This window comes from Labrus bergylta, chromosome 4 (assembly GCF_963930695.1).
Source record: "Labrus bergylta chromosome 4, fLabBer1.1, whole genome shotgun sequence".
Classification (NCBI taxonomy): Eukaryota; Metazoa; Chordata; class Actinopteri; order Labriformes; family Labridae; genus Labrus; species Labrus bergylta.
Window position 1 is genome coordinate 22,905,811 of NC_089198.1, and position 20,958 is coordinate 22,926,768.

The window sequence follows — 20,958 nt, forward strand, 5'->3', positions numbered from 1 at the left end:
CATAATGTACCTTCAATTAAGTAAACAGGGAAAGGGCAAATTTGATTAATTACATTTCATACTATAAGAGAAATGAAAAAAAAAATCACTAAATTCCTGTAGTACAACGATTTTCATTACCGATAAAACTGTGATGTTTCACATATAAAACTATAACTACCATTAATATTCTGAACCATCCTCTGTAGTAATGACTCTCTACAGGCGGCTGTGGCTTTTCTTTGAGAGTCAAAAGTGTGTTAGATGCTGATTATGTATTCCCATCAGACCACTTTGATGTTCATGCTGTGTTTTATCTTATTGTGAACATTTCTTTCTACCCTCTGTAGCCATCCCAATTAATTCTTTGACATCACTCTTATACTTCGAATACAGCTTTCATCTCAGACATTGGCCCAATCTTTTCCAGCCTGTGCTTCCAGCCTGTGTGTGTGCGTGTGTGTGTGTGTGTGTGTGTATGTGCGCGTGCGTGTATTCTCACGTCATAAAGGAGCGCAAGTGACAAGCAAGGCAATATTTCCAATGTGTGTAATCCTTTTGAAGATAACTCATGGCTGCTTTCAAGGTGTGACAAACCAGATTGTTTCCCTTTTGCATTTCCTGAGAAGAACTCAAAATGTATTTCAAGTGCCACCTACAGCATGTGTCTTTGACTCACTTTTATAGATTTCATTCGGTTGTGTGTGGCATAATTAGCATCAAGTCGTAATAAAATGACCTGACTGACTCAGTGGGTAACTCACACTATAGAAGGGGAAGTTTACAAGGCTGAAATTGAGGCCCATCACATGTAACACACAACATCACTGAAACAATAACGATTTACATTTAGCCATTTTTACCCCTATCGGAACTGATGGCAAATCAATCATCACAAAAGCATGTATGAAATAGGATAACTCAACAATAAAGAATTTCAAACTAATAAGTGGTAGTAGTAGTAGTAGTAGTAGTAGTGTGGCATTCACACACTCTTGTTATGTGGGTTTTATGCTCCTCGATCATTCAGGGAAAAAAATTCTGAAGATTGAGGTGCTAAATTCTTATGAACATGTTCAGAGCGTAAAGGTGGACGTTATCCTGGCTGTTTTGTTGAAGATATTGATGGGTTCAAGAAAGCTTATGGCTTCAGTGGAGATGGTTCGAGTTTAGCTGAATTTAGAAAAAATGAAAAGGACTAACAAGTGGAGGGACACCCATTTGCAGCTTATTTGGTGGGGTGGTGTTACAAATGGCTACATTTGCTTGATAAATCAACAAAGACCGCTATGAAAGAAAGCCTTGGGCCCCTTGAGAATGCATATTAAAGATGTGCAGTGGTGTCAGAACTACATCATCAACCACTCCATGCTGCTAATATGCAAACTGGAGAGGGTCAGTGTGCACGTGTTTTTCTCTCCTCCTTTGAAAGCCTTCTATTAGCAGAGATGTAAATGAAACAGGGCGGTAGTGTTATCACACGTGGGGTTGCTTTTAATTGGAACTGTATGTAAACTGAATATAAAAATATTTCATCTATTTTCAAAAGGACCATTAACAGCGAGTTTATTAGTCTTTAGCTGCAGTCATACGCTGAAGAGTATTTTTTGATTACAGTAGACATTTGCTCAAAACAATAATTTATTCTTTGTTCTTCTTTTTCTTTCATTTCAAACGCTGTGGATTTGTTTCAGACTGTTTTCCTTAACTGTTTATACCATTAAGGGCTGGTGGGAAATTTCCAATCTGGTTCAACCCTTATTAAATGATGGTTCAAGCAAGGTTAAAAGGCATCTAATTTTAGGCTGCCAGAAAAAGATGAGTCTTCAATAGTTTGACTTTCTAAGATCTCCTCTCTTATCGCCTTCATATTTCAATCATCATGAGGCACATTGAGCCTTTAGGGAGTCAAAAAAATGTAAGCCATAGCGTTTCATTTGAATGTAGGCTACAAGACCTATGTAAATGATAAATAACTAAGAAAATCAGATGTAGGCTACAAGCTTTTGTGGTGGTGTATGTGGTATATGTAGTGGGCTCAGGGGAGTGGTTGTGCTCATACAAATGAGTTTTCTAACAATATGACGCATTAAGGAGCACTAACTCAACTGTGTTACAAAAGCAATATCCCTCCTCCCTCCTTTATTCAAAAGTCAAGAAAATGCAGATGCCCTATCATGCATGACTACATTTCTTTTTAGACATGATGATTGCACCAGTGCTATGTTCAATGCAGTACTCAAAATGAAACCTCGTGAATGAAGGCTGTGTGATTATGAAGTTGACGTCATTAATTGACTTACCATAGTGGAGCCTCGTGCTGCTCCGTCCACACAGCTGTACAGTGCTACTGGAACCAGTCTGACTCTGACTCTGACTCTGACAGCGGAGGGACCATCTCTGGAAACTTCTTCACATCCTGAGTCAAACTGCAGTCAGCGGTGAAAAGGTTGAAAAGTCATTCTGGGATTTTAATGACGTTTTAATTGCACGCGAGGACACGGTTTCAAGTAAATCAGCACTTATTCTACAAGAGGTAAGCCAACTTTATTTGTCATTTATTCATGTCCATAACAACTGGCTCTTAATTCTTTTTGGAAGAAAGAGTTAGAAGCTTCTAACGACATTTAAATACAGGTTAACATTTAGCCTCTGATGATCTGTAGGAGGGCTTGTTCTTTCTAATCCTCAGTGGCATATTCAGTATTTGTTTGGGGATTTAATGCTAGTAGTTTTTGATATGGATACATACCATAGATCTGACATTTTATTGTTAGAATATATTAATAAATGTCAAATAAATATGTGCACAGAGACAAACATAACACAATCACAACAATAATAACAAATTGAAGTGATTCATTCATTTTAATTTTCTGTCATGTCAGTCTATATGGAGGGTGTTCAGGAGAAAATGACTTAGGGCTTACAGCCAACACACTGGTCTTCTTAATCTTCTTAGTTATGCCTTTTAGCTACTGTTTTTTGTTATGTTGAGACATTTATATTATTCCCTCCACTTTAGAGGCTTAAAATGCTTTTTGTTTGTTTTTTAAGAAAATGAAGTCATAATTGTATGAGTATAAAAAGCAGGGAGACACAGTTACTTTTAATTCTAGTTCCCGAGGCAGCTATTATCGACAGAAAAAGTTCACAGTGGACTATTTGTAAAATGTAAGGCAGTAAGTGCTTTGGTTTTACTGGCCACAATGTGACCCTGACCTCTGTGAACAAGATTTTAGAAGAGTACTGCTGCTCAGTTTTTACTGTATCCTACATCTTGATTAAGTTTCACATGTGTTCATTATGAGTTTTACATGCAGATATTTTCACACTTCATGATTTAGATTCGTACCATCTGGTTTAAAACTATCCTATATAAGATATGTCTATATTCCAGAGTTAGTTTCCCCATGCAGGACAAGCGTGCAGACAGACAATAAAGCTGCAACAGGTGAGTCAGAAAGTAGAAGAGACAGAAGTACGAATACACCCAAAGACGTTCTCTCACTATGACAACAAAAAGTGAATTGGGGAGAAAATAACATTCACATCTTCTGCCTCACATATAAGAGAATAGTTTTTTTTAAATGAGTTTTAAGATAAGAGTTCCAAATTCAACAAACAAATATTATGTCTTTATGTTAAATTCAAATCCAGTGACGGTACAGCATGATTAAAGAAGAAAAGGTTCTGGACGGATCAATACAAGCGTTTTTCTTAAAGGGTGCAAATTATTAATCTAAAGTCAAACTCTTTGGAAAATTGGAACATGGGGATGCTTTACGTTTTTCTAGCCATCCATGAACATTTGACATGTTTAAGTCAAGTCATAAAAGTGTGTTAATAGGTAAGTTCAGCAAAACAGGCCTTTCAGACTTTCTCCTATATGCTTTTTGCAGCATGTTATTAAACTCAAAAGCCTACAATATGAACTCAGATTCCGATAAGACAAATATTAGTATGTCTTACTTTTTAAAATGCAAGTGGTGACTTCATATGATTAATCCATGCCATGTTACAGTGAACAGAATTTGCCGGTGTAACTGGTGTTTCCATAAATCCAGTCATGCTGCAAGGAAAGAGCACATTAGGATGTGAAGAGGTGTTTTCCTATAATTTAACCACTTGTGAACTGACCCTTATCCATTGATCTGCCTGTCAGTCACTATCTGTCTGAAGCTGCTGAAGTAGAACAAACAACCTGGGAATAAAGAGAGTGCTGAGGATGAGAACAAATGGGTAGCAACAGTGGTGTAGTGCAGGGTATACGCAGGTATACAGAGTATACCCACTTATTTTTCTGTCTCCATAGAGTATACCCACTTCTTGATTGACAATATTCAGTAGTATGCTGCAGTTTTTTCCTAGGATGGTGAAGAGATGACTTTCCCAATTATGTCTCTAATTGGCTACACACTTACTATGCAAGTGTAGTCACTGTTTATAACAGAGGACATTTATACTCTACTGGACGGGCTACTTGTAAAAAAAAAAAAAAAAACATGGGGGGGAAATTAAGAGTATACCCACTTCTTTAGGCAGCACTACAACACTGGGTAGACACATTCAAACAAATGAAACATGGCTGTGTTTGGTTCAAGCTTATTAGAGTTTTCAGAGCGCTTCCACACAGGTATCTTCCTTTCCCATATGTAACTAAAGGGTCACAGTGAAAGAGAAGAATTACTCATATGGGTTCAGCTTTATTTTTCTCACAGTTATTGGTTTCTGGAACATCCTGACTAAACCTTTTGACCAACAGTGCTGCAGAGCGTCAACAGGAATAAACATCAAACAAGAGCTTAAAAGAGCTTTCAGCACATGAATGAAGTAGTAATTATCGACACCTCAACAACATATAAAAAAAAATGCACAGGTTGCTGATAGCAGTGTGAAAATGAGTTATATAGTGATCTGCTGTTTTGTGACCAACAACTTGCACTGCCATGTATTGCTGACAGTCTTTGAATACACAGGTTGAAAGGTCAAACATTTTCGGTTCATTTTTCAGATGGCGTTATTAGAAGACCTTGCATTTCACTCCAACATACCTGTACCTTTGGATATAACTGTAGCAGTGGTCTACTCCATTTTTGGTGAGTTAAACGTCTTTAATATTCCGTTAATAGATACATAAAAGAGTTTAAAAAAAACAATGCTGTCGATAATGAGTTTTCTACTCTCCCTGTTCAGGCTGAAATGAGTAACAGCATGAAGCAAGACAGCACAATGGGAAGCCTTGGGAGCAAGTTTACGTTGTATTTTCTTTTTTTCTGATTGCGTTTATGTATTGCTTTCAAATAGGCCAATATTTTCTGTTTATGTATAATTCCATATCTGCATAAGCCTGCCTATTAGCGATGCACACAGCGATGTACAGACCCAGTGAAGGTACAATGTTGAAGCAGCTCATGCAACAACAAGGGGCATCCGTTAGTAAAATCTTAAACTTTGCCATGCACCGGAAAAAGATTCATGCCCAGATTAACTTGATCTGAGTCTTTGATCTCGGCCCATTCACTGCTAGTTCTGTAAATTGAATGTAGTCACAGGCAGGCACACAATGTAAAGGCAACCAGACACATACAGTTTCAATGGGTGATTTTAATGTGACACAACACAGACCTATTTACCCAGCACTTCATGAAGAAAAACAGTGAAACATCAAACAATTGTTAGCAATTTTGCTCTTTTTTTTTGCTGTCTTGCATAGTATGATATGAAGATTGTTTATCTCCTTTAAATGCAAAGGCTTTAACGTGTTTAGCTTAGCTTAGCAAAACGCCTGGAGGCTGGGAAAAAAAAAACAGAAGCCTGACTCTAGTTTAAAGAGCAAAGTTGAATTTGATCTACTTACCAATACCTGTAAATCTCTCAATTCAATGTGTGGAACCTCATTTTGATCATCTTTCTAAAAACGCAGTGGAAAAATGTAATGATAAATACACTTGAAGTTTCTAATCCTGTCATTTTCTGCAGTAAGCAACTAAGTGAATTGAATGCTGGAAAGTACAGAATGATTCTGACAAGTATAGATAACTAAATTCATCCCAAAGGAGAATTCCGTTTTTTTGCAGTCTACCCAATCCAGACACAGATTTACAAACAAACAGCAGACTGGAGTAAGACAGTGACAATAAATGAATAAATCAGTGTACTGACAGAGATGTTCAGTGGCACGCTGGTTACCCTAGATCATGAACTTCTGCTTCTGGTGCATTCAACACTCTGGGGTTTTGGTCTGTATTTCCTGCAGGAGTGTGTTCACTGTTTGGAAACAGCACGCTACTGTATGTCTCCTACAAGAAAAAGCACCTCCTGAAGCCTGCGGAGTACTTCATCATCAACCTCGCTGTCAGTGACTTGGGTCTGACAATATCCTTATACCCCATGGCGATAACTTCAAGCTTCTACCACAGGTACTACACTCTGCACCTAAAGAAGCAAACAAAGACACAATGGTAGTATTTTTACCAACAGCAAATGGAAGACTCTGTTGTTTGTAAGATATTGCTTTTAAATCTCCCTTTTGTGTTCCATTTAACAATATGGTTTGTTAGTAGTATGTTTGCTTGTGAATTCATAGAGGCGGAGTGTCACGCTCATGATATTCTTCTCTCCCCCCCCCTCTTACCCTCTCCTATATTGATCTTTCCTCTGTCTCTGCTTTGCACTGTCCTCTTTCACTTTCTCACACCCCCTTGCCCTCCTACGCAGGTGGCTGTATGGGAAAACAATGTGCTCCATATACGCTTTTTGCGGCATGTTGTTTGGCATCTGCAGTCTGACCACTCTAACCCTACTGAGCATGGTGTGCTTTGTGAAAGTATGTTATCCGCTCTATGGTAAGTCTTCAAAGAAGCTTGTTTTGTCTGCCCATTGAAATGACAAAAGGATTAACTGTCACATCCCTAAGTGGCTGATTGTTGATTTATCTGTGGAAGGATACGAAGTGATAATCCCTCCCTAGCGCTGCACATTAGTCTTTCTTTGATGACTGACAAGTCAGAGGGCTGCACTCGATATGCATTACTTGTGATGTTAGTTAATGCAGTCAAACTGGGCTCTGTGTTTGAACTCCGTATTTTGAAAAGTTTTTCAACAGATCTCTCATTTAAAAATCACAAAATTATGATTTAGAAAAAGAAAGAAAGAAATTATCGAAGAGTTTCTTCAAAATATGGAACTACAAAAAGATAGTTTTCTTTAAGTGTATTTATTTTAATGTTTAATTTTGCTATCAAACCCCCAGCACTTTTGCAAAAGTAGCCTACTTGAAGTTCAATCTTACTGTCAGCCACGATGTCTCAAGTGTATTCGAGGATGATGTAACATGACTCGCCCATCAATGCCCTCTTCTTCCTTCAAAGGACTTATCTTTCACCTAATTAACCGTCAGTTGCCAACTACTCTTGTGCTACCTAAGCTAACTTGAAATCAATCTATCCAGCTAACGATCAATCTTATGTTCTTTAAGCACTCCAGCTAAATAAATACAACTGTCAAGCTGTCTTACAATGAAGGACGTCTCTGCATCTGCAAAACAAAACTCAATGTGCTTTGCTTGCTCTTACTAGCATTGGCCCACAGTGAAAACAAATCTGGAGACCATTGTGTCTAGCTTATATAAATAACCTCCTTTGTGGGTGATTGTGTCAAAGTGGTTCATGGCTGAGTTAGTTGAATCCATATTCCTGCAGGATACCAAATCAAGGATCATCATTCCTGCAGTCTGAATAATTGAAGCAGCACAGAGGCTGCATGCTGCCCATGAAGCCATGATTGCATCCTCCTACACATAAAAAATGTCAATGAATACGGACAACACATCCCACCATCTGAAGCCTATTACTAACCTATTGACACAGCTTATAGTGAGCCTTTTTAGTAAGAGTTCTTATTGTATGTATTTTCAAGGACATGACACTGAATGCAGTCTTAAACATTCCAATGCTGCAACACTTTCATTGATTTCTTGAGTTACATCATGTGCTTTGGGGAATGAAAAATACAACTTGGTTGTCCTAGCTATCAAGGAGGTTGGTGTCTGTTATGCAACTCGCACAAACACAGATCGTGTTGACTGAGTTGTTTCCAATTCAATCCCATTTTAAGGCCTCTATCTAGCCTAAATGTATCAGATTTATGATGGAATATTTTTGTACCACAGGAGAGAAATGTTTGTTTGCCTGGATTCACCTGCACTTCGGATGCCTTCTTCTGGCTCTGACCAAAGTAAAGACAAAACAATCTTTGACCCCTGTGCTTGTTTCATTTATGCAGTTTGCAACAGGTTGAAAAAGACAGCCAGCCCATAGCAAACGTTAAAGCAACAACCACCAAAGCTCTTTTTCCAAAATTCTTCATTCAAGTACTTCAGTATCTTTGCATCAGTACAACACCATGACTGCCTTCGACAAAAGACTGTCCAAATATCTACAACATTATCCTCACTAGACCAAATTTGCTCATTGCTCTCTGAAAACAGAAGAGCTGCCTTTTGGTGTGCAAAGCAATACACACTCAGCGATACAGACCTTTACTTCAGATCCAATAAGACAACACCATGAACTACTTTGATGTGGCAGACCCTGGGCTGACATGAGTGCTTCCAGGAAAAGTGTAAGAGGGGAATCTATGGTGTTCTCCAGGAGCAGACATGCTGCAAAGGCCCCAGGGAAATTCAATATGGCAGGTGGTTCTAGTTTCACTTAGTGCCGCTTAAAGGCCTGGAGCACTTAATGATGAATTTTTTTTCTATTTCTTTTTCTTTTCTGTTATTTTGTTGTAGACTTATCATTGTTAATGGATTTGCAGATTGTTTGCTTTTAAGTATTTTTATTGTATTTTGACTTTTAAGCACATTTTTCATTTGACAGTGTCTTGTGTGCATATTTGTTTAGGAATTTCATTTGCAATTTTGTAATGTCGTTTGGGCCGTTACTTACTCTTTTTGCCCTTTCCAGCTACTGAACATATCACATAATGAGACCAAAACCTAAAGATTCCATAATTTAACTACTTTTCAATACACAATTTGCAACCAGTGAGTATGAATTGAACCTTTAAATGACTTAAACAATTGAAAATAGATTTAATCTGTCTTCACAGGGAACAGGTTTAACTCTGTTCACGGCTGTTTGCTCATTGCCTGTGCTTGGCTCTATGCCCTGCTGTTTGCCTGCTCCCCGCTGGTCCACTGGGGGAAATATGGACCAGAGCCCTATGGCACCGCCTGTTGCATTGACTGGCACCTGTCCAATCAGCACTCCACAGCACGCTCATTCACCGTGGCGCTGTTCATCTTCTGCTACATCCTACCATGCTGTGTTATTGTAGCATCCTACACAGGTATCTTGGTCACAGTGCAATCATCCCGTAAGAATATGGAGCAGCATGCCTTGAGGAAGACTCATATGAGTAGCAGCCAGACGATTATTGTTAAGGTAAGAGAAAAGTCTGACAAAACACAAATTATAACCTGCATCATGCAAAAGATACCATTTGGATCTGGCTTCTTTTGAGTAATTATTTTGAAATTACATGTTTTATAAATTAGCATTAGAGGCACCATTGGTTATGACAGTGATGAAAGAAGCTTGTGAGCTGTCCTTTACTTTTTGCTTTTTACATTTACAATCTAATCTTCATCTCCAGAGCATCTCTATTAAATAACCAAACCTCAAAAGGTTATAATGCGTATCAATTAAAACCAAGCTGGCACACCATAGTTTTAAAGATGTAGTAACAAATTGACGATGATATGGCCAGAGAATGGGGGCTGTGGTTCAGAGCCAGATTATCAAAGCGCCTCCTTCGAGACCAGAATCCTCCAGAGGGCTCCTCTCTCATCAATTTTGCTGTAGACATTGAAACTGACCTCAATAGATCCTCTAGTGATGCAGCTTCTCATTAAGCGGAAAATGGCTCTGGCTGTAGTGATGGATGAGAAGAGCTTACCTTTGCTGATAAATGGTCATCATCATCATCATCATCATCATCATCATCATCATCATCATAACCCTTTACAAAAACTGATTTATACAAACTACTCTAAGGGCTGAAAAAAAGGTGTTACCTCATACATCATATGACTGATGTTAGTGTTGGTCAATTAAGTTTTCAGGTTGTAAAGATGCATTTTTGTGCTTTTAAGGAATAAGCCTGGCGATATACCTTTTCTTCTTATCACCCAATAACAAAAGAAAGAAATCAACACTGGATTGATCCTTCTAACAATTATCTTTGAACAGCAAACCTGACTTGGTTTATACTGAACCCCATATGTCATGGCACTCAATTTTTTTGTGCACAAAGTATAAAAAATAAAAACAATATTAAGCTGCACTACTGCATTCAGATTTTTAGTATCGATCTCAAAATACTCTACTTACTTTGCTCTAAACTGTACTAACAACTACACTGCTCTTACATTTAAGGAAAATGCCTTTCTTTGACATTGAAAATTGAATTTGTCATCTGTTCTTTAGGATTTGTATTTTCAATAGAAACCAGGGAGCTCGGTCAAGATGGGTAGAGTATTGAGAAATTCACTAACATGGTGTTGGGGTCTACAGGGGTACAATAAGAAAAATATACACTTAGCTGATCAGATTTACAAAATAATGTATTTTTTATCATGATATGAATGATCAAACAATATTGCTTTTTCACTTTTTTTTCTCTTTTTCCTGTTAGCTAAGTGTTGCAGTCTGCATCGGTTTCTTTGCGGCGTGGAGTCCATATGCTGTGGTGTCCATGTGGGCTGCCTTTGGACACATTGAGAACATCCCTCCTGTGGCTTTTGCCATGCCAGCCATGTTTGCAAAGTCTTCCACGATTTATAACCCCATTATCTACCTGATGCTGAGGCCAAACTTCAGAAGGGTCATGTGCACAGACCTGTGCACTCTTTGCCACAGCTGTGTGACGGGCTGCCTCTGCTCTGAGGGGCTGTCTAAGTGCTGCTCCAAGTCAGAGATCAGGGTCAGACTTCGCACAGTCCACAAACAGACCAACAGATTCCCTTCCTCAAACTCCTCTGCTCAACCTCCCATAGCAAGTCTGAAGGGCCGCAACTGTGAGAAGTGCAAGGACGCTTTTGAATGCTTCAGACACTACCCTAAAATTTGTGGCGTTACAAACCCGGCAGCCAACGGAGTCTCGTGTATGGATCATGACAGCCCAGTTCACCAAACACAAAAGCAGAAGACGCAAAGTGTGTGCCACAAGAAGTCTCTGCTGGCCAGCATGTGTCCAAAAAGAACTACAGAGATAGACAACTTCCACATTACTTTAGAGATGGTGCCAGGGCATGCAAAAGTGGCTTGGCCTTGATTTTCTCTCTTAAGCCTTGCTCACACTTTCACAATATTCCTGAAAAGTTTTCAGGGTGAGCTTCATGTATGTACAGTACACAAACAGCAACAATTTACACTTCATCTGGAGTTTCTCCTGCCAGACCTCTAGTGTTTTTCCCACATGAAGTCTGTGAGCTGATGTGAGAATGCACAAGGATATAATCAGGAGAATTAATCGCGAGTTAAAGGGAGTGATTTTGTTTATTCCCTGCGATCAGAGGAACACCATAGACTGTATGCAAGTGACCGTTGCGATCTCAATGCACCTAATTACACTGCTGCATCATGTTTTCTGTTCATCTCCACTCTTTTGTTGTTATTGTGATTCTGTCCAGCTATACATAGCATCGATATTAGGCCAATATTAGTATTACTGTCGTATAGCTGACTGTGGCTTCGTCTGCCTCATTCCTTTAACACAATACCTTGCCTCAGGGATATTCTTCCACTGTGAGGTGCAACTGTGGACGCCCAGATCAGATGGATTTCAGGGGCAGTCTGCCTGAAATTCTCTAGAAATGTTAAGCAGTGCACATGTGAAAATGGCTTTATAGTGCTTTCCCACTTGAAACAGAACTACTGAAAACATATTGAAATGTTCAGGGTGAGCTGCACGTGTGAACGCTAACAGTCACATTTTTCACTTAGGGCGCACGCAAAGTTGTGCAGTACCGTGCTTAAGCACCAATCCCCCCCACCTCCCCATTCACCCTGAATGGCCTGCTACCGGGCCTAAGCAGGGTTACCTCTTGTGCATAATGTCGTAATACAACACATGCATAGCTTTATGTTACTATGAAGCATGCTCAGTTTACAAACAAGAGGACTCGAGAATTTAAAAAAAGAAAGAAAAAAAGAGGGACGCGCAGTTGAGTCTGTGCTTCACTTTTGCTGATGTGACAGTAGAGCTTCAAGTTAAACATCACTTCTTGCTTCCCGAGACGCTTTCTCCTTCAGTCAGGGATGGAGAAAATCTCCTACTTTGAGAGACGTGTGGGAGAACAACTTTGGAAAATGTCAGAGTCAGGCTGTCCAGAAATTTTGAGGAGTGGATATTTGAAAAAATGTTTAGGGCCATCCTTCATCACAAGCTGTTAACCCTTTCTTTACCATGTCAACCTGAGTATTGTTTACTCGCTACAGGAATATATTTCATGGTGCTACATAAATAATCTATGTACACAACAGCACAATCTTTTTTGTAATGTACAGTGTAATATAATGATTAATATACATTAAAAACAGAATATTTCTTTACTTGACATGTTCAACTTCAAAAGGGAAAGGGGAGAAAATATACTGTATAACGCAGTGGAATAACACAGGTGAAATAAATTGACACGTGTAGGAAGGCTGTGTAATGTTTGTTTCGTCTCTAACTGTTGTTCTGTTTATCTGTTGTGTGAAGTAAACATGACTTGAATGGACTTTGAGCAATCACTCAGGACCAAATTTTTCTTTGAAAAACTCAAGCTGTTAAGTTTTCAGATTTATCACCACAAAGACATGTTATCCTCGTATCAGCTTGTCTCATAGGGTCACTTTGTATTCTCTTTAAAACTTTGCTTTTCATGCTATTGTTCTTATTATGCAAGGCATACTGCTGTTGCTCAACAAAAAGTAATTATGAGATCTTATCTATTAATCATCAGGACGCCTTTTTATCATTATCTGATGATAATGGCTGTCGTTAATTTTGTTTCAAAACTAGAAAGCCTGTCCACATTTGTTTTGAAGGATCTTATCATTCATCGTTAACAGCATGGAGGGATTACATTTCATTGGTTGGTTTAAAGAATTATCAAACTCACCAAGTTAAATACCACAACATTAACCGTTTGATTTGCACTTCATCATCACATCTGTAATCCATAGAAATGTTGATTTAATTCAAAACGTCCTTTTCAATTTCAACATTAAAGAAGAAAAAGTGTCTGCCTGTGTGGTGTACTCAGAAACAGCTGTCTAAATGTTCTCCTCCTTTCAGTATGCTCGTAATGAATGAACGCTGTGGGACAAAATCAGAAAAAAAAAATCAGCTGAACTAGAAACAATTACAGCTCCAGTTGTGTGGTGCAATCTATTCAGAGCATGAAATACACATTTACTGCTAAGTTCTTAAAACATATGTACAAACAGTTTATTTGGAAATGTAGAGTGAAAAACAGGGCGACCAAGATTTCTGTGATGCTTCATGTCAGTTTAAAAAAAAACATGAACACAAGTCAAAGACGAGATCATCTTTGGTGAGACAAAAGTAGCCTGTAATTCAAAACTGTACACTTGATAAAGTACAGTGCCTCATTTCATCAGTTTGAAGACAATCACATTATATTACTTATAAGTCATTCATGCATTTTAAAAAAAATCTTGAGAAACAGGAGTTCAACACTTAAAAGCCCAATTTCCACCAAGCAGTCCAGTGTTGTTCAGTTCGGTTCAGTATATCCTGATCTTGCTCGGGTTTCCACAGCCAACTCTACCCTTATTTGGTGAGCGGAGTGTAAGCCAGATGGAGATAGCTGAGTCACCTATGTAATAGTGTGACATCATAGCAGCCCAACACAGTGTAGTCCGCTATTCATTAAGTTTAATGAAAAAGAAGAACGGGACACAGTAAACTAAAGGGACCCTTTAGGGTCGGATCGATACCCTTGGCACCCCAACAGAAAGGTACCAACAAAGTAGGACTGTACAGATCCCTTATTTTGGTACCATTCTTAACTTTTGGTGCCAATTAATGGGTACCAAACCGGACTGGACCGCTTGGTATGTCTTATCTACTAACCCCTACTGGACACACAGCTCTCATATAGTAAGACCCTCCCAACCCCCCAACCCCACGCCCCACTCCCCATCCCCAGTGTTTACGATTACAGCTTCTTAGAGTATCAGTGTCATCGCCTCTTTTGGGTTCAGACTCCTTTTGATTCTGATTATCACTCACACTTTGTCCCTGAATATGACTCCATCATTCTGTGTTAAAAGCTACAAGCTGTTAAAAGCTGTTTGATATTAAAAAGATCATAATTTTTTATAATACGAGCTTATGACACACAAACTGGCTGAATCCGCGGTAAATTAGAGAATAAACGATGATTAGAAAAACCTTTACCCTAACTGTAAAATATATATTTCAAAAAACAAGTGTGGTAGAAAAGAAATTCAGTCTTGTGAAAATGCAATCAGAGTACTTTACTAAAAGTCAGTAATGACAAAGCAATGATTTTATCGAAGCAGGAAACAAAGTGTCCAGCTTTTAAAGACAGTTTACAACGTATTCAATCGTTTTTTTAATTAAAATAATTGTTTACAGCAATCTTTGTGGCTGACACGATTCCCCTCGAGTGACTTTCTACAAAGATGCTTGGTTGAGCTGTGGAGTTTTCTGTGAGTATCGTTCAGACACTGACTGGAGCCTTAGTGATAGGATTTTAAGATAGATATGGATTTTAGAGATATGATATTCACCAATTATCAACATAGTGACTGATAGAGAGTTTTATAACAGTAATGATTAAAATAATGGACTTTTTTTATGTTGATTCTAAGAAGGCTGCTTTCTACAACAAACTACCAACCAGGCCATCTTTGTGTGGACTACTGATGTGACGCTTCTCTACATGATGTGCAGACCATGCTGAGAGTATTCGAGGAAACTTCTTTGCTGAACCGACGACATGATGACCCATTTAAAAAAAAAAATCATAATCACAAGCTTTCAGAATGACCTATTCTGAAAAATAGTTGTCATCACTGCATATATCTGTAAACCGATTAAACATACTGACTGATATGTGTAGGCCAATATTGGCTGATAATACATTGGTGAGGCTCCAGCTTTTCAAACACATTAAACATTCTTTGCTGTGTACTTTTTTTCTATGACGGCAATATTTGAATCCCAAAGCCAACAAAAACCAAAATAAGTTCTCCGTTTAGTTTTACGCTGAACCGAAATACCGTAACCATGTGCAGGAAGTCAGAATTTTAGAGGGAAAAAGAGAGATCTGCCAAAGTTTATGAAATTCAGGGCGAAGGACCGCACAGGTCCAATATCTTCTGGATGACGTCTACCTCTATGTTGCTCTTCACAGCTCGACAAAGCTTCCCAATTGTGCAGCCGATACTTCCCTCCTTCATTTTCCAACGATCCAGCATCTGGTGCACCATCTCCGGCAGGCCGTCACGGAAACAGTCGTGCTCAATGGTCTCTATTTCCACCGTTGTCAGACCCAGCCGCCGCCCACAGCGCTTCCACTTGTTCCCGATGTTTTCCCTCAGCAGATCTAGGTGCTCCTCGGTCACAGCATGGTCCTCTGAATGGTGCAAGAGACACATCTATAAGGGCTACTACTAATGAGATATTGTTTAACTCAGATTGGACGAGTAGGGACTGTTGCTTTGAACTTTTGAACTCTCAAAATCTGTTGCAATATTTATACGAGCTCTCAAAAATGACTGCACTATACTGACCTTTCAACATTTTATATGATGTAAATTAAACCTTTTTCTTGTAACAACTAGGGTCAAAAATAGTGACAGAAATGAAACGATCTCCAAAATCCACATGTCTTATGTCTTACATGTAAAATAAACATAAACATGTAGAATAAACCTGGCTGTCTTTAAATTTCTGATTGTTTGGCAGAAAGATTTTACCAAATGAACCTGGAAGGTAACGATGAGCATTTTTGAGCATCTCAAGTGCACAGACAAACTATCACATAAACTACAAACTACAGGAGGTTATTTACCATATTTCAGAATGCCTTCATTGATTCGCCAGAGAGCTGAGCCGTAAGAAGTCTGAGACGACAAACTACTTGTGGAGTCGAAACGTCTGATGCTCATTGTGTTGTTGCTCCCAATCTGGATCCCACTGGCATTTTGAATGAAAAGAGATCCTGGACAAAGCACAGAGCATTTTAGTCAGAGTTAGTAACATATTGGGCATTTAGCATTGCTTTCAGAAAAAAAATAGTTTGAATGTACCTGGATCTTGTGACGAGCTACCCTTGCAAGGTGCCAGAAGACGCCCAGGGCCGAGGTCAGGAGCAGAGGTGTCAGACACTGGGTAAGCTGGCCAAGACTGCTGGCGGTCAAAGTGGGAGTTTGGGTGTTGCTGGTTAAATTGTGGAAGACAGGAGGTGCTGGCAGACATTGGCAGGTGTAATGGAGCAGGTATGGAAGAGTTCATGGACTCAAAGACATCAGCAGCTGGGTGGTACAAGGCCTCTTCATGGCTGGTGGGCTGCACCGGCTCAGCTTTGGTCCAGGAATGGACAGAGGATGCATAAGAGGGTTTGTCTTGTTCTGGCTGCCTTATGGCGTGATCAGGAGTACTGAAGGGACTATTCAGGAAAGGATTCGAGTTGTTTAGATGTTGGCAGCTGGCGGCATCAGGCTGGTTCTCACTGTTATAGCTACCATGCTTGTGGTACTGAAACTCCCGATCCAGTTTCTCCTCCAGAGCTGAAGGGCTGCAATATACATTTGCATCCGACTGGACAGAATCGTCACACGGCTCATACTGGGTGCCATGCAGGTCCTCGATACTGGCTTCAACTGGCACAGGCACAACTCTGTCTGAACTCAGCAAAGGAGCGGGGCAATCTAAGAAAATAAAAAAAATGAGTAGAGGCAATAAAGCTACTTGTGTTTTTGACAACTTTCGAGTAATGTATCACTTCAAGTGTCTTGGAATGTGTATAGAATGTCAAGGCTGTCAGGATTAGCAACAAAACTCACCTGCCGACAAACACTCATAGGTCATTGATAAAGACTTCATCTTCTCAATAAGATCGTCTGGGCCTTCGTATGAATCCTGAATACAAATGACACGGTAAATTGTGATGGTAAATAGTCATTATTTTAACTTCTAATCCACTGCTTGGTATCTCCACTGTGCACTTCAACATCAAATCCAAAAGAAAACATCTATTCACCCTCAGCCCAAGTAAATCTTCCTCTACATCTGGCTCAAGCTTTTCCATGTAGAAAGGGAGGAAGAGGTGGTAGGCCTCTGCGAGACAAAAAAAAAGGAATGAGAGGACAAAAAAAAGTGTACGTAATAAACCACACGGGGGCAAACGTCTTCACTCGAAATTCAAGTAAGAAAGTTAACATAGCCGAGAGCGAAAGTAAAACCCTGCGGTGTGACACAAATCATGGAACTTATATATGTGATATAAATCTGTGTCATATCACACTTTTCCACAAGGGAAGGTAGCCTACAAACAAGCAAGAAAACAAGAAAACAATGAGTGCACCTTTAAATGTTGGCCGTTGCGTTGGATTGTGATCCCAACATCTCTTCATAAGCTCTATCAGCTCTGCAGGCGTGTCATCTGGAATAACATCCTCTGCTGGTCGGTCACCCTTTCGGACACACTGGCTCATTTGCTCTTCACTCCTGGCATCTGGAATGAAAAAAAGACACCTCATTTGGTTATCTGCATGAAGACAAAGCGATGTATCATAGTTTGTTTTAACTTGTAAACTAACAATGTAGATGCTAAACCAGGCAGTGGTGATTTTAAAACAGCTCCTCAAGGTTTTTAAAAAAAAAAAAAAAAGTTAATGGGCAAAATGTGTCAGGTTATTTGGACTTCTGGCACTTACTTGCATACGGCTCATCTCCTGTGAGGACGACCCAAACCACAATAGCGAAGCTGTAAACATCAGACTTCTCAGTGGAGGGTGTGTGTATGCTCTCCAGGTGTTCGGGGGCCATGTAGCTCAGAGTGCCGGCCCCTCTCTCCCCGGCTGACAGCCCCATACGACTCTTCCTGCGAGACTCCTCCTTGGTGAGCTTGCTCCATGTCTGGCAGGTGGACAGGCCCAGGTCTGCAATCTAGAAAGACATAGAGGTTTAAAAAAAGAAAAAAAACAAAACATGCAGCGGTTACATGAGTGAATGCTGTCAGAATGATAAATGTGATACTGGCTGTAGTGGCAATCTAACAACAAAAAGTGCCACTGGAGGGAATTTTAAGTCATTTCCAACTCATGGTGGGTAAAAAATGGAATGTCCGCCGTTAATTATGTTTGCAGTATTTATTTATCAGCAATCTTAAAAACACCAACAAAAACACGGGTGTAGGCCTATTCTGCATCAGACGAAACTAGCTCATAAACATAGATAAAGTCTAAACGCGCCAGACAACATCTTCACACACCTATGGTTAAAAAAACTGTGTGGCTTCCACTAATTCCCTATCCCCATTCACCTGTGTCTCCCCTTTCTACCTACCTGTGGCTGTAATCACCAACTATGCCCAGGTGCGCAGGTGACGTTTGCAGCAGAAAACGTCCACACAACCAACCACACACACAAACCACAACACACATGAAATTGGCGACAACACTGGCAATAGTCTGCCGTATACCTTGATGTGAAAATCCTTGTCCACTAGAATGTTTTCTGGCTTGATGTCCTTGTGTACAACATGTCTCTCTGTGAGGTAGACCATCGCCTCCAAAATCTCTAAGATGATTCTGCCCTTGATGGATATTGGCACAGTGACCTGCAAATAGGGTTATATCTGTGTAATTAGCATAATATACATACACATAAACTATTCAAATAATTGCAGTTGCAGACAGGAATATGAAATCTTCCCATTTTTAAGTCAACTACAGGTATTAAACTTGCTGACCATCTCTAGCATGACCAACAGGTTGCCTCTGGGGATGAGCTCCATCACTAGCGAGCAGTCTCTGTCCTCCATGATGACACCCAGCAACTTCACCACCCGCTCATGGTTCAGGCTTGCCATGATGGTCCCCTCCTCCAGCAGTGACTTTTTACTATCCCTGGAAAAATAACGCAAAGCAATTATCAGAAATGTCCCAACAAACGGGCACTACTTGCATCATGATTCATCTTATAGCCGGCTGAGAGACAGACTAAGTAAATCTACCAAAGTAATGTGCTATTACTTGTTTGAAGTAGTTCAGATATCAGCCACATTTTTCTCCAGTATGAATGTCAATCAAAACTCCCATGTTTCTACATTCAGTAACCGTTGATGTTTTGTACACTGCTCTTGCGCAGATAAAGGAAACAAGAAGAACATTTAGTGCTGACTTTTTTTTTTTTTTTGGTCTCATTTTAAGTCTTGTTGCGGTCGTGCGCCTGGAACTTTATTCATTGTGGTGTGTGCTAGAAACTGTCAAAGTGTATGTATAAAAACTGGTACATTCTATGACATATAGACGATTCATTACCATGCTAACCCTGAAATAGAAACATGAACGGAAGAAGCAGAAGGACTGCAGATGGAAGTGCCATTGTGCCGACAGAGAGAAGCTGTTTTGATGCATCTGATTTGAAAAAAATTGATTGTTAGACTGACATCCGCTTTTCAAGCATCTCTTTCTAGTAGTAAAAAAGGAAGTAACAAGAAATCAGATCATGAGTCAATAAGACACAGCCTGAAGGTGGACTCACAAACTAGGCTTGTAAACAACATTAGAAACGGCAAAATGCTACAGTCAATATAATCTAATGCCATGTTGTTAAAGTGATTTGCACAAGATGTCAGAGAAGGAAAGGAGAAACATATAGCATATCGGTTTGAGTTATGTTGGGAGGCTGGATTGAAGAGTCCTGAAAGGGCACATGACACCAGTCAGCGTTTAGGGGAATACCCAGCATACTCCACACAGTACCAGATGCACCCTTTACTTACTCATTACGAAGAGGGCCTGTGTATATAGTCTTCAACACCACCTGTCCGAGTGTTACATGGTAGCACAGGTAAACATCTCCAAATCCTCCGTACGCCAGGGGCTCTTTTTTAATAAGGTCAGCCGACCTCATCTGAAGTAAAGACTGTGGCGCGGTGGCCATCCCTGTTTCAAAGTGACAAGAAAACAAGAGAGCAATACACACAAGCACTCACGTTAAACACCAACAAAACATACTTATATACTAAGAGAGACTCACACTGCAAACATGTATAACACTTTAGCAAGCTGCTGATGTAAGCTAGCTGGACAGCCTCAAGAAAAAAGAAAGTTTAGGCAACTAGACTCACTCACCCTCAACTTTTTTGATCACACTCTTTCAGCGAAAAACAACATGAAACATCTAATTCACGTTGAGACAAACATCTGGAGTTATTAAACCTGTTACCTGAACGTCTTGTACGATCCAAGTAGAGCACTTTGTTATAGTTCCGGGATTTATTCGACGTGTTTCTCGTTCAAAAGCGAAACCAGACAGGAAGTGAAAACTACAAACAGCCTTAAAAGTCGATAACAGATAACCGTCGGATGGCAACTTCAGATGTTTTGCGTCTGAAACGCCTTCAGACACTTTATGCCGACAAAACAAAACACAAACAGTAGCATGGTTTTGTTGTCTGCCTGTGTTTATGTTTAATAGGGTCCCGAGATAAAGAATCCATCTGAAATGGGACTACCACAAATCAAGTTGTATGGCATTGTCGACACCCACTGGTCAAAATATCTATTGCAGGCCAGTCAACTTTATTTTGTAGTTGGAGTGAGTTTGTGCAATTTGAGATTAAATGATGGGATTGTTACACGGTGCCTTAATCTCACAATTTCAGCTATAAACAACATCTCTACCTTGAGACAAAACACT

At 39.7% G+C, this 20,958-nt stretch overlaps 2 protein-coding genes across 3 annotated transcripts; one reads left to right on the forward strand and one right to left on the reverse strand.

Annotated features, from left to right (window-relative positions):
- The first annotated feature begins 2,344 nt into the window (after positions 1–2,344).
- opn7a (opsin 7, group member a) lies at positions 2,345–12,572 on the forward strand. Its single transcript, XM_020635857.2, has 6 exons — positions 2,345–2,515; positions 4,994–5,078; positions 6,239–6,401; positions 6,700–6,827; positions 9,094–9,428; positions 10,681–12,572. Exons 2-6 carry the CDS (start codon positions 4,994–4,996, stop codon positions 11,317–11,319), a joined length of 1,350 nt encoding a protein of 449 aa, XP_020491513.1. The 5' UTR covers positions 2,345–2,515; the 3' UTR covers positions 11,320–12,572.
- An 881-nt stretch (positions 12,573–13,453) lies between these two features.
- ripk1l (receptor (TNFRSF)-interacting serine-threonine kinase 1, like) lies at positions 13,454–20,725 on the reverse strand. 2 transcript variants are annotated; one of them, XM_065954106.1, is made up of 11 exons: positions 20,391–20,725; positions 20,039–20,201; positions 19,004–19,160; positions 18,734–18,871; positions 17,967–18,198; positions 17,615–17,764; positions 17,291–17,367; positions 17,094–17,169; positions 16,338–16,958; positions 16,100–16,249; positions 13,454–15,661 (listed from the first exon to the last, which is right to left on the reverse strand). In XM_065954106.1, exons 2-11 carry the CDS (start codon positions 20,197–20,199, stop codon positions 15,372–15,374), a joined length of 2,052 nt encoding a protein of 683 aa, XP_065810178.1. In that variant the 5' UTR covers positions 20,200–20,201; positions 20,391–20,725; the 3' UTR covers positions 13,454–15,371. The 2 variants fall into 2 exon arrangements, with proteins under 2 accessions (XP_065810178.1, XP_020492358.2); XM_020636702.3 differs by having other exon boundaries at positions 20,485–20,724.
- Between the last annotated feature and the right edge of the window lie 233 nt (positions 20,726–20,958).